General features: G+C 37.7%; 2 protein-coding genes across 2 annotated transcripts in view; one reads left to right on the top strand and one right to left on the bottom strand.

Moving 5' to 3' along the window:
* The window catches only part of LOC113113249 (zinc finger CCHC domain-containing protein 2-like), a 15,039-nt gene continuing 1,171 nt past the window's right edge, over window positions 1–13,868 (bottom strand). The window contains exons 2-14 of the mRNA XM_026279403.1: window positions 12,023–12,131; window positions 11,859–11,929; window positions 7,790–7,861; window positions 6,627–6,727; window positions 5,987–6,081; window positions 5,787–5,870; window positions 5,642–5,678; window positions 4,824–4,908; window positions 4,302–4,369; window positions 4,026–4,117; window positions 3,798–3,890; window positions 2,034–3,074; window positions 1–887 (exon numbers count right to left, since the gene is read on the bottom strand). Coding sequence (XP_026135188.1) covers window positions 826–887; window positions 2,034–3,074; window positions 3,798–3,890; window positions 4,026–4,117; window positions 4,302–4,369; window positions 4,824–4,908; window positions 5,642–5,678; window positions 5,787–5,870; window positions 5,987–6,081; window positions 6,627–6,727; window positions 7,790–7,861; window positions 11,859–11,929; window positions 12,023–12,131 — 2,010 coding nt within the window. The 3' untranslated portion in view covers window positions 1–825. The remainder of the gene's footprint in view (window positions 888–2,033; window positions 3,075–3,797; window positions 3,891–4,025; window positions 4,118–4,301; window positions 4,370–4,823; window positions 4,909–5,641; window positions 5,679–5,786; window positions 5,871–5,986; window positions 6,082–6,626; window positions 6,728–7,789; window positions 7,862–11,858; window positions 11,930–12,022; window positions 12,132–13,868) is intronic.
* LOC113113221 (collagen alpha-1(XXI) chain-like) overlaps window positions 12,087–13,868 on the top strand; it is a 24,976-nt gene continuing 23,194 nt past the window's right edge. The window contains exon 1 of the mRNA XM_026279395.1: window positions 12,087–12,169. The gene's annotated coding sequence lies outside the window, so the exon portion shown is untranslated. The remainder of the gene's footprint in view (window positions 12,170–13,868) is intronic.

Below are 13,868 nucleotides of genomic sequence, written 5' to 3' on the forward strand. Positions count from 1 at the left end.
TAAGATATTATGCTGCTCAAAGTGGTCCTATGTTAACGCAACTCTGGAGTCAAAAATGACATTTTGCATTTCCTCTAACAGTGCTTTAGGCGTAGGATGAGCATGTCTGAAGGATTTCGTCTGACTCGACACTTAAAGCACAGAGTCTGCTTTATGAACACGCTTTGTTTTTGCTCTCTAGTGGTCAGAGCGTGTAAATGAGAGGCAGGACTGCAGATCTGGCTCTTTCAGTGCATTTTAAACACCTGACTCACATTTTTCGGAGAACAACAGTTGTAGTGCATCACGTTCAGAATGAGAACAGACCAAACCAGTGGTGTATAATGCTGCTAGAGCATCATTATAAACCGCAATCAGCAAGAGAACAAACATATCTTTAATAACAAAAATTTCCAAAGTATTCCATTTTTTAAAGTACTTTTCTTGTAATTTTCTCCTGTAGCATGTATAAAAGCCTATAAAGATTCACCCGTGTCAGAAAACAAATACTGCACTAAAGGACTCAAGTTTAATTTTCTCATTAACTTCGCCAGACGCTGCGAATGAGAACCTCAGCTCATATAAAATCCTTCTGACAATAATAAACTATTCTGAACCTAAAACAAAAATCATCTTGCAATCCATCCTATTTAAACTAGAACATTAAGGTAATTTGATTCCTAAGAGAACCCATTTTAAGCAACTCATCTTGCAGTCAGTGTCATTTGCATTGGCTCTTTTTTTTTGCTCTCTGGATAAGGATGCTCTCACAAACAACAGAACAGAACTCTATCTCAAGGGTCTCTGGAATCACTGGCTGCCCGGGCTTTGGTCCCCTGTTTGCGGTCAATCGGTTTTATCTAGTGCTTCTGAAGAGTTTGGGGCAACGTACTTCAGCCGGAAACCACCTGAAACATACAGACAGGTAAAGGAAACTTACAGAAAGATTTATATGAGTGCTAAAAGCATTATGGAGCTAAAGAATAAAGCTGGAAAACAAGTATGTCTCACAAATACTTCAAGCTACGCACGTTCAAAGCACTCTGTTGCCCCCTTGAGGTTTTTTTTTAAACGGCCACAGCAGAACAAGAAGACTTACGTTACAAAAATATATTTTTCCCCACCAAAAAAATAAAAATTAATAAAAATAAAGTCTCCTGCACTCATTCATTACGATCAACTGCATTTACGACTGACGCAAAAATCAATGCGTTTGGTGTCAAGCGCGCGCATAAGCAAACAAACGTGCGCGGGAGATTCAAATGCATTAGGAACATAATTTGAGTAACAACGGTTTGAATTTCGGTTTGTTTTTTCTTCCGAAATAACCAAATAACTTCTATATAATGTTATGGTATTTTTATATGATGTATTATAAGGTTCACCCACCGTTAATCACCATTCTCTGTTCCTTCAATCTTGTTCAACGGATGAAAAAGCCAAGTGTGTTTAAAAGCGACATAAGGTGAGTCACGTTAATGTTAAATGGCCAGATATGTAGTTTTATGATATAGTTATGTTTCATAGATAAATAGGTTACTGTAGTTTTTTTATACTAACGTTCCTCCTTTCATCATGCTCCTGCAAAGCAATCTCTTTTTGGTATATAACATTACAAAGAAAATAATGTAGCCCTATTTACAAAAATTACATTTTTTTTTATTATTATTGACAAACTAATAAAAAGTAATATTTCACTTTTTTTCAATATTGCTACTACTGTGTACATGTATACAGAGAGAGAGATGGACAGATAGTATATACATTTCTTTCTTAGTATGTATCAGCTAAATAACTAAAGTCTTCTTTAAAATAAACATTCTAAAAGATACAATGAGATGAATGGGAATGTGTAACTAAATATTGGTGTGCGTGTATACACATTGTTTTTGTCTCCTCTTTTGTAAGTACCAGCTAAATTACTAAATGCAATTTATTATTACGATTCAAAAATGTTTAAATACCCAATCAGGGCATGTGCAAAAAATTTTCACATCTGAAATAAATCACATCTGTGTTTGCATACTTGTAGAGCGTTTCTGGCATCTTCATACCTGTCAGCCCGGCGTCGATGGACGGTTGCTTGCAGTCTTGAGCGTAATGTCCGCTCTTGCCGCAGTTATAGCAGGACACGTTGTTGGTCTTCTTCATGTTGGTTCCGCTAGACATCATTCCAACCTGTGGAAAAACAGGTGGGTAAAAGCGACGGAAGGGGGGCATCTGAGGCAGGCTGTATCCCGCCTGTGACGCCAGCATGTGATCCGAGTGAGCGTGCAGGAACGCCGCAGGAGGACCAGTGTGGGCGTAGAAGGGCAGAGGCGTCCCGCTATTCTGGTGACCCTGGGCAGGGAAACTGTTGCATAGAGACGGAGGGAGATGGAAGAATTGGGGTGGTGGCCCGAACATCTGATGGGCAGGTTGGGGCGGCAGGAAGTAGCTGGGTGTCTGGTGGGCGCTGTTGCCCCCGCAGGTTCCACGGCAGCCGCAGGAGTTGCAGCCCCCCTGCTGCTGCATCCCACTGGCCTGTGGCGTAACTGGCAGGCTGGAGCTGTTGATGTAGGACAAGGAATCGCTCTGAGCGGTGCTGTGTGTGACCGAGGGGGCCGGTTGGGGCCCCGGTCCTGGGGTGTGTGTGGGTACAGTTGTGGGGCAAGGTTCCGGTACTTGGCTGCTGCAGGAACTCGAGTTGGAAGGCGTAACAGAGGCCTTCATGTTTGTCTTGACAGGATTGTTGGCTGTGGTGGTGTTGGCGGGCTGCAGAGGACACTGGCTGGGTGAGAGGACACTAAACGCTCCCAGCGGTGGCTGCTGCTGTGGGTGAGAGCTGGCCGATGATGCTCCCGGGTCTTGGCCCAGTGGGATGGTGATGGTTATCTTACCCTGCCCGGCGTCCCTCTGGGTGCTGGTGTTGTACTGAAGGGTGTAAGGGAGGCATGCGGTCAGTGCCAGCTCCACCACTGAAGTCGGCTCCTGAACATTCTTGGGCTCTGCAACTAATGGATTCACCATGGCAACTGCTTTCCCGCCAACGCCTTTGACTAGGTGAGTCTTTTCAGCTGGTTCCTGGGCTGAGTTATCAGACTGACTCTCTGTTTCTGAAGAGACAAACATTACACATCATGTAGATTTCATCTCATAAATCATAAAGGTGTTTAACTACTGGGGAAGTGGACCCTCAAAAGTGATTGTCATCAAAGCTCAGTAAACTTCTGTACTATACCAAACATAATTTTTGAAATTTTCATATAACGTAATGTATATATTTACAATATTTGTAATATATATATTTTACAATATTTACACAAACTCTAAAACTGAAATGTAAAAAAATAAATAAAAGACAAAATCACTAAAACTTAAAACTAAAATTACCATTTAAACTGGAAATATAAAAGCTAATAAAAAATGCAATATATATATATATATATATATATATATATATATATATATATATATATATATATATATATATATATATATATATATATGTGAACTCTAAAATAACACTGGTAAAGTACTTGAGTCACTTTAAATAGCTATAAAACTGCTGTTAGCCCTTCAAATTTTTTATTTTTATTGATAATTAAAAAATTAAGAGATTAAACTATTAAATACGACCTGATATGACTTTTCTTCTTGCATTTAAATGCAATAATCTGTGTAGGCATATAAGTACAGTGTGACTGAGTTTGTCATTCTGCTAAACATCCTCTTGTGACTTTCACAGAAAATAGTTTTATGGGTTTGGAACAACATGAGTGTGAGTAAATTGGGTTTTAAAAATTTTCTTATTAACTTTCACATTCTGGATAACACACCTTGGTCCTCCAGGCTCTTCTGGTGAACAGGGCTGGATGGCACGGAGTTCGAGCTCTCCGATGACGTGTCCCCATACCGGTCCCTTCCTGTGTCTAGAAACCAAAGAACAGAAGAAAACATGGCTATAGTTTACTGTAAGGGATTCATAAATGCATGGACGTTTTATTTGGAGATGCACAGATATAAAACATGATTGCTTTGTTGTTTTTTAGCCATGGGACAAAGACCTTTGCAAGCTCCCTGGTTGATTATTAGTGCTGCAGAAGGTTTCTGGATTCCATTAGAAGTCTTGACACCTATAACTCGCCTGCCTCTCTCCCTGAAAACATAGAACAGCAGTACAGCAGCTGTGAACCATAAGCCCTTCCCAACGCATCAGTGAGTATATGCATGCATCATTGCATTTTAAAATATTGTCTCAGTTCGTACACAAAAACCAGGTCAGCATTTCATGCTGCACTCATTTAGAGGCAAAATAAACATAGCAGCAGGTGTTTGTGTACCTTTTTGCAGCTGATTTTGCTTTGTTCTTCTGTCCAGCCATGGAAGTTCTTCTGTCATTTGTGCAGCTCTGCAGGGAGACAGAATGCCAATTTGTCTAACTTGCCTCAAAACAATGACTAACTGTACTGGATTTTTTTTTATAGTATGGAAAATAGTTCACACAATAGAGTACTACACTACAGTGTTGTCAATTTGGTTCATTAGGTCAAAATGGTTCATTATGTCCTACTTTAAAAAAATAAAAATGATTAATACACTTTTAATCCAATTCTGTATAAAAACCTCAGAACTTTTGACCGTACAATCCAACAGTGAAACAAGAATTTGATGGGGAATTACTTCCTGGTTCATTACTAACTCAAAGTAAAGGATGTTCAAGCAATTGTTATACAGTATTTCTTTCTTTACAGAGAGTGTGCATTAAAAAATGCACACTGCACAGTTTTCATACTGCAGAAGCACTATCCGTCGTATGCCATTACAAGAATACCAAAGAGCGAGAAACAATTTCACAGCCTCACCTGTTCCAATTCAGTTTCTTTCTTCCAAACTCTCTCTCCGTTCTGCTCACAGTTTCCTCTCCTCTGGCATTCAGAACGCTGACTACTACAGGGAGAAGAAGACAGATTATGTGACAGGAGACGGCTGTAAACATGGTTTACTCTACTGATCCTTAAAGAACAGAGCTGATATTCATCACATACAGCAGCCTCAAGTATTTGGACAATTAAAGCACACTTAACGAATACCACTGCATTAAATAATGAAATATCTTAGCTTAATATTTTTCTGTAATGCTTTTTTCTCAGGATTCTTTGATAGGGTAGCCATATGCGCCATTCATACAGGACACGTCCCTGCCAGGATTTTAATATTGCCTAAAATATCCAGGTTTAGGCTGTTTGCACTGTGCAGGATGATCGTTGTGTGACATTCATGAGAGCTATGGAGAGCAGAGCAGATGGCTCCTTATGCTTTCGAATTGCTCTCGCACCACGAGGCTTCAACTCAAACGAACGAACACGTGCGCATGTTTGCATCACTTTGATCATTCCCTGTAGATCTCACCTTCTCACGTGCAGCCCCGTGATTGGTCGATTATGTACAATACCTGCATGTTATTGGTCAAACTGCTTTGGATGTTTTAGGCATTATTAAAATCCTGAACACGCTGTTCATATGGGCTCCCTATTCTTTGAGGACTAGAAAGTTGAAAAGAACAGCATTTATTTCAAATAGAACCCCTTTATAACATTATAAATGTCTTTACTGTCACTTTTGATCATTTGAATGCATTCTTGCTGAATAAAAATATGATCTTTGTTCAGTGAAGGTCTACCTCAGCCCAGCAGCTCTGATGCTGTACGCCTCCACATCTGTAAAAGAGGAAAAGGCACAGATGAGACTATATCATCAGTACTGCATTTGTATGCATGCTGGCACGTGTTTCTAGAGCAGATCTGACAGGTCTGTATCTCTCTTACCCTCCTCCAGGCTGGACGTCTCCGAGCAGTCCTCAGAGAAACCGCGTCCATGCTGATGGATTCTGGCTCCGGGCACACTGGTACCTGCAGAGACGAGCAGATGGACAAGGATCACACAGAGGAATCTTGCTTGGTCTATTAATATGCTGATATTTTAACTGATAATGGTTTTCTGATTGGCCAGTCTGAAGGACGCTCACAGTGGCTGCATGGCAGTACAGACGCATCAGACAGGAAGAACCTGGTAATGTCACATCTCTGAAGGACATCCTGGGATAAAGACAGGAACTTCTCCCTGCAAAGGAACAAGAGATAGAGCGAGAGAAGTTAAAGGTATTGAAACACAGTCACTGATGTTTTATTTTTTAAATCTGTGACCACATATATTTTCTGAATAGGTTTAGGTTAACAGTTGTAATCTTCTCCATCTCCACCTCATGCAAAATAATAAAACATATGTACTTGTATATAGTATTATTTTAAAGTATGATAGTTATGGTCATGGCTCAATGTTATTTTTGGTTTAGCAAAGAGCCTTTCAGATTCAGATTTAGGAATTGTACTGAAATGTATGCTTCCAGCACACCTGCATTTATCCCATGACACGGTTGCAAGCAAAGACTATAATGTGATTATAATGGCAGCAAATACAGCATTAAATTGCACAAATACACATGCAAGCCAAACACAACACTGCATTCTGGAAAATACAGAACCTAAGTGACTTAAAGCTGAGAAAAAGGAATGCAAAAGTAAGGATATCATTTGTAACACAATTATGCAAGATTACTTTTACATGTAATATTTCTCAACACTAGTTATGAGTGAGATGAGATGTACCTGAGGTTTCTCTCCAGTTCTCTGGATTCACATTGATCTTCACGACTGAGTAATCTGAGGATGCCCTTCTCAAAGCCATCAGGGCTCTGCTCGTTAGGAAGCTAGAAGAGACAGAGGGATTGTTTTACCTCACTTTGCAAGTTAAATTCAATACAGCATATGTTCTGGTGATAAAAATGCCTCTAAGGCATACTAATCTGAAAGAAAGTGAAAAGACCGTTTGGAATGGCACACTACCATACTAAATCTGCAGAAATATGAATAGTATGAGAATTATCTGTATGGACAGAATACTCAGATGATCCAAATGGCTATATTAGAAAAAATGTGCAGGGCACAACCAAACCACACGGTGGAAAACTGAATCCCAAAATGCAATGCACCAAACTTGGCCTTCCATTTCCAGTGTAATGAATGTTCGTTATGAAAGAAAATGCTTTATTGGTTCATTAATGTCATTTTTAAACAAAATTTTAAACAAAAAAAGAAATAAATACAGGTATTTCCAAAATAATAACAGGGGCGGCCCTCACTGAAATAAACATGCTAAGATCATGTGACAGTCTGCCATACTGAAACATTTTGCATAATACATACTGTTTTCCACACTATTCTCAGAGATCTAGTATTCCATAATGCTTTATATAAAACAAAACTTTTATAAAGGTGTATAAATTTTAAAATGTTAATCGAAATAATGCTAAAAAATGTAAAACTCTTTTTATTCTAATATCCATGTATTCATGTTGCCTTGGTTAATAACTGAAATGCAATAAGCTTAAGTACTAAAATGACTAAACCTGAAATACAAATAACAACAAATTTATGTGCGAAGCACATAATAAAATAAAACTAAAATTTAAATGAATACTGAAAATTAACATAAAAGCCTATTTTAAATATTTATAAATACTGTAATAGTATAAACATTTTATGAAAATAAAAGATAAGTATATACAGTTTAGTATTCAGAATCCTAGTATTACATTACCAACACAGCCAGAGAGGGAAAATAGAAATAGAAACAGATGGATAATGTCCCTCACTGGTCTGCCTAGGTTGCATCTTGCCCAACTGGTGGGCACACTGGCATGGGCTACAGACCCATGTGACACGTGAACATACACAAATAACACACCAGAGACCTTCATCTCTCTGCTCACCTTTAATAGAAAATCCACCAACTCACGATGACTTTTGGTGACAGCAGTAGATGAAGAGTCTGACCATTTCACCTGAAAAGAAGAGAAAATCAATGAGAACAGACCAGTAATGCGCTCATCGATCTGAGCATAATGGATCTTTTGCTTGGATTCCCCACAGCTCATCAGATTTCACTCAGACACAAATAATTTTGCTTGTCCTTTTGCCACAGATGCCTTAAGGGGCCGTTCACATATCGCGCTATCATAATGGAAGCGATGCGGTGCGACACGCCCGTTTTTCCATGCGTGTCCGCACTGCATCGAGTTAAAAACATTTCAACTTTTGAGAGAGCCGCAAGCGCACCGTGGGTCATGTGACAAGAACTAAGCAATCAGCTTCATCCTTTCCTCTAACAACGTTGAAAGCTCAGCCAAGATGTAGGAACAGCTGATCATAGATTGCCATTTTGAAATAAATTTAATAGCAGAGCTACTTCAAACGATTTTTAGAGCTGCAAATTCATTTATCCTTTGCTGAAATTTCCCCGTCTTCATGGAGAGAGCACATCATGGTTGCTTAGCAAAGGCAGACGCCTCAGGGGTGCAACTGCCCGAGCGCTTTGGAAAGAAGGAGAAAGCGGCGCGCCTAGCGTTTTCCATGCGTTTTTAGGCGCGATATGTGAATGGCCCCTAACATGGATTTCTTCGCATGTCCTCAGTCAAATATTCCAATAGTTTGGGTTCCAGAAATGACATTACAGCAAGAGAAGAACATCTGAGGTCTCAGACTATTAGCTCAGTTTAAAAGATTACGACGTGTTGGGTAAATAAAATAATCCAATGGAATCTCCCATTGAAATCTAGGCATACCTGAAATATTTAAACCAGCACAAATAAAGACAATGACATCAGAATGGGGCGTATGCCCAGAATCAGGTTTTCGCCAAACTGGGTCACTGAACTATTTTTTATGCATAAGCATTTCAAACACTAGAGTTCACTTAGTTTAAATTAATTCACCACAACTTCAGCTCATGCAAAGATTTAGCAAAACAAAAAAAGTGCTAAACTGAAAAGAATACATGCATAACTATCATAATTTTATAACCATTTTTATTTATAACTTTTTATTAAAGTCTCTATTGTTCTCTTTAATTCAGCAGGAACACATTAAATTGATTAAAAGTGACAGATGTTTATAAAAATACATTTAGATAAAACCTTTATAAAGATTAAAAAGATTTATTGATTTTGTATAGATTTTATATTGAAATGTGTTCAAAGAACCCTGAGAAAAAGGAGTGTTTGTTGAGCAGCAAATCAGCACATTAGAATGATTTCACTTTCACTTTGAATTCACAATCTTGGTGTCATGTTTTACAAGAAAAGATAGTTGCCTGTTGTGCTTACATCTTGACACCTTTCACTGTCTAAGACTAAAATGAATGCTTGAAAGATGGATTCATTATTATTATTATAGCACAATAACAATAAACAGTACATTAACAAACTAATTTATATAATTTTTATTAACAAAAACTAATAAGACAAGGCATGGGATACAACACATACTGAATAATATACTGACTAATAATAAAAAAACAGCAAAAGTCATCAGGCTTTTCAAAATTAAAACTAAATCAAAACTAAATTGGCTGTCAGTGACAGTGCTTGCATGTTTTTGCCAAGAAAACCAACACATTCTGTTCACTGCACACTGTGATAATGGCTCTTATGCCATTTTCTTGCTTGTGGTTTTACAGAAGAGCAAAACCGTAGTCGGTTTTTGGTAGAATTACACAATGCAGAACCAAATAAAATTACAGCCTTTGAGAACATTGATGCCTGTAATTGCTTGAATTAATCCATCTCAGACAACAAAAAAAGTGTTGAAGTGTTTATCTGTAACTCCACACAATTGCTCTTTCAACACTCCGGGTAGCCCATTAAATATTTCAGCCTTAACAAGGGCTGGCAAGCAGTTACGTCTGCTTCTCTAGTGAATACTGATGTCTTAATCGTAGGGTTTGGCGAGACACAGGTGGTCAGGGTTCAGTGTTAAGCCTGGGAAAGGGTGGAGGATCTGACTTTCAGTGACACCTGGGGACAACTCACATTAAGATGGCTAACAAGACTTCAAGATGGACAAAGAAAAGATAGTGGCTCAAGTTTGGCCGGGAACATAATGCATTCATTTTCCTTCCATTCTTTCAATCTTGTTTTGACGAGGATGTATTGGACTGGGCAGAGTAGTGCCATGTACAATAATGTGCAAATTGCGGCATCTAATTTTTTTATATGCAAGCTGAGAACATTTTATATCTAATAAGGTGAAGCAGCATCCATTCATGTGGTTAATGAAGATATAAAAAAGCATCATGGATGTTGATGGTGGATTTAAACTCTTAAATATCAGAATGAAAGACTCACGGTTGTCCTTCCCACTTCAGCAGCCAAACAACCTTTAGGTCATGAAAACTGACTAACAGCACAACAGACAGTATAAAAGTATAAAAATATATTGTTATAGAGATTTGTTGTTTTTTTTTTTTTTTTTTAATATAAAAAAATTGACACTGAACTTTTATACTGTATTAAAATAGTTGGATATTGCTGAACCAACAGTCAGGTAAAGTTTTATAAATGTACTTGTCGAAGACAATTTTCACTCGCACCTGCTCCATTACATTAAGGCAGACATCTCAGTATGACAAGATGCTGGATTTAATTGCCATCCTGATTTCAGAGCATCTGCGCTTCCAGCATCCTAGCAGTCATAATGTGAGAAGTCACATTTTCCTTCATCTTTTTAGAAAAAAGGAAGTTCTATTCTCATTCAGACAGTGACAAAATTGATTCTATTTATTATTATCTGGCTGTTGGTGGTCATATTATGCACAATTCAATCAGTTACAACAAATTATATATATATATATATAGTGAATTACAAATGACAGGATGATTCATTTGTCACTTGCCAAAGACATCAGACAACTGGAGTACATCCTAAACAATACATGCTTCTTGCAAAACATTATGAGAATCAGCTTGCTTTCCTCAGTTTCATATTTGGCTCGGTATACTATAATGCATTTTAAAAGATATTTATCTTGCCATGACCTAGCTTTTGTTATAAAACTGTATTGCCAGGTAATTTTCATCCCTGAAAATTACAAAATACGTTAAAGAAAAGCACTTCTCTCAGTCAGGCCTCTCTTTCTCTCTCTCTGTCTGTTTTGGCACTGGTCCATACTCGCTGTGGGCCGAGCCAAAGCCTCTTTGGTGAGGCTGTCAGCTCTGTATCCACAACCGGATGTTTACAGCTCAGGCGTTGCATGTTTCCTCACTTGTTCCAGAGAGACTGTAATCTCATGTACACAGCCGAGAGCATAGCTCAGCCTTCAGGACAAGTCAGGAACCACAGCGACTGAGTGCGCACTCATTTTTAGCCCTTTTTAGCACCATGAATAATGCAAAGCGTGCATGCAAATCTGAAACAACAGCTTCTACTAAGCCATTAACTGTGAATTTGTTCACACCATACCTACACGACATTAATGTCCTTTAACCAGCCACATTAGCACAATTAAAACAAAGTGTTTCAAAGTCAAACTACTGCGCACTTCAGAGAGGGACACAATACTCAATGAGATAAAATAAAATAAAATGCAATGTAGGGCTTGATTTTATCCATGGGGAATCTTGATTTGATGTTGAATTTTATCTCTTCCGTTGTAATCCAAGCCCACTTCACATATCTGTATAATACAGCTATATAATTAAATATTTTTTATGAATTATTAAATCCATCATATTTTGTAATATTATGTGGGGAAAATTTATTAAATATTGCTAAATATGACTTTAATTAGTAGCTGCAATAAGCAAATTAGCCTTTGATTCAAAAGTATTCAAATATAGTCATTCAAATTCTGGTTTCTTAGGAGACTCTTTCTTACCCACATGACATATAACTGGCTACATTTCATTCTGAATCATTTTCAACAATCCTGGAGCTCTCTGATCTTCTTTTAGATGAAATGTCAGTGTTGAAACTCGGCTGTCTCTGAGGGGTTTTTGAACTTACCTCAAAACTGTACTGCCTGCCGTCTCCTCCCATAGAAACCTCCTTCAGAATGATCTTCTCAATGTGCACCACTGCAACATCAAGGGATATTATCATTACAGTGCTGCAAAGCTAGCTTTTTTCCTATGTTCTGAAAGGGTTTTCTACATGGGAAGGCGAGTTACCTTCCCTCTGTGACGTGCCGCTGAGGTGTGGATTGGGATTGCTGCAAAGAGTCCAGTCTACGTCATTCTCCTGGTGTGGATGGAGGAACCCTGGCCTGGAAAACTGGCTCTGTGATGGCGAAAGAAAAAGAAGAAGTTGTTAAAAAGGTGAGTAAACGCTTCAATTTATCATCATCCAAGTCTTGGATAAGGATAATAATAAATGCACATTAAGCTAAAAATATATATGGGTTTATATGATTTTTTTAATGGCCAATACCAGTCTAACAGACAGCAGGATGGCCAAAACAATGCCACTGAAAGACTTTTCATTAGTGTTTTTTGAAAGGGAACAACTGATCTAGAAACTGTACATTCACCTAAGGGACGGGTTTCCAATGTAAGGAGTAAATCTGAGTCATGACACTAACAATCAAACCGAATCAAAGCCATTCAAATTATGATAATTAATTTGACTGAAAAAACGTATCCCCCGTTTCCACTTGTTTTAAAGCAATGGAGCACATTGTCTCAGCGTACATAATTTAAACCATTAATATCACTCTCAACTTGACATCAGCACCAAACAACAGACATTCATAAACAGACAGAGAAGGACATTTTGGAGACCTGATTTGGTCTAATGAAACAAAAAGGCCTCATTTACAAATCACAAAGCCCAGAATAAAGTAATTTACATAGAGATCTGGCAGGATAGCACTGGACACATATAACATGACCCACAAGCCTACAAGACACAGATGAATGTAGAAAACCAAACGTGCCATCATGTGGTTGTACTGGATTAAAGAGTTTGGATATTTGACATGACATCTTCCTATTTAGAGCTTGGCTTGCACCTATAACTTACATTGGATATCCAGGCATGCAATTACAAAAATGCAATGGCACTTTTTTTGTATGGTCTGTGTTCCTAAAATCTATTTTTTAAAATAAATAACTTACATAAAAATCTGAAATTAATCCTATTGGACTTTTCGGAACCAATCCTAGAACAAATTTCCAGTTTAACTAATCCAAACAGGATATTTTAAGAACTCAGTTCCAAACAATTACTAACAAGATAAGAACATCCACCTCTTGGACATACCATGGACTGAAGAAAATCTTACAGGAACTTATGCTGCTGCCATTTGATTCTTATAACTGTCCAATAGTATGCCATTATTTCATTACATGACATTTAATGAACTTAAGCAATATCCAATGAGACTCTTTAAAAATAATAAATGTATGGATTTCAGTTTATCCAGTAGGATCTTATGTGTTTCTTATTCCAATTGGGATCCTTTAGGACTGATTCAAAAAGTATGATAAAAATCCCAAAAGGGATCCAGCACACATTCCTTTTTTGACTACAGGTTATTCACGTTCATTTACAAGTTCATGTCAGTTTAAGTGGTGGTGCATTTGAACACTGATCACAGTTTGAACATCATGGTATTTTGATATATACCATAGTATTTGCATTACATGTTCAAATACTATTGTACTTTTTATTAGTGACTTTGAATCTCTATGTGGTTTCTACTCTCGCTGAATGTTTGCCATGGTATTTATATGATACTCCAGGAATTTCAAAGAATACCATGTATTAAATATCCAAACAAAAAAGTTAATACCATGGTGATTTTGGTCATTTTTTTAGTGACTTAAGTACTCACATTAAAAGTACTTCCACACGCCATAGTAAAACCATAATAATCCCTAGAGTACCATATAAATACCATGGTACATTATTATTTATTTATTTTTATTTTTTTTGGGGGGGGGGGGGGGTAATTTTCTTAGTTGACTTTAGCCTACTACTATGTTTTCGGACATGTACTATAGTACACTGGAGTGC

Source organism: Carassius auratus, chromosome 2 (assembly GCF_003368295.1).
Source record: "Carassius auratus strain Wakin chromosome 2, ASM336829v1, whole genome shotgun sequence".
Taxonomy (NCBI): domain Eukaryota; kingdom Metazoa; phylum Chordata; class Actinopteri; order Cypriniformes; family Cyprinidae; genus Carassius; species Carassius auratus.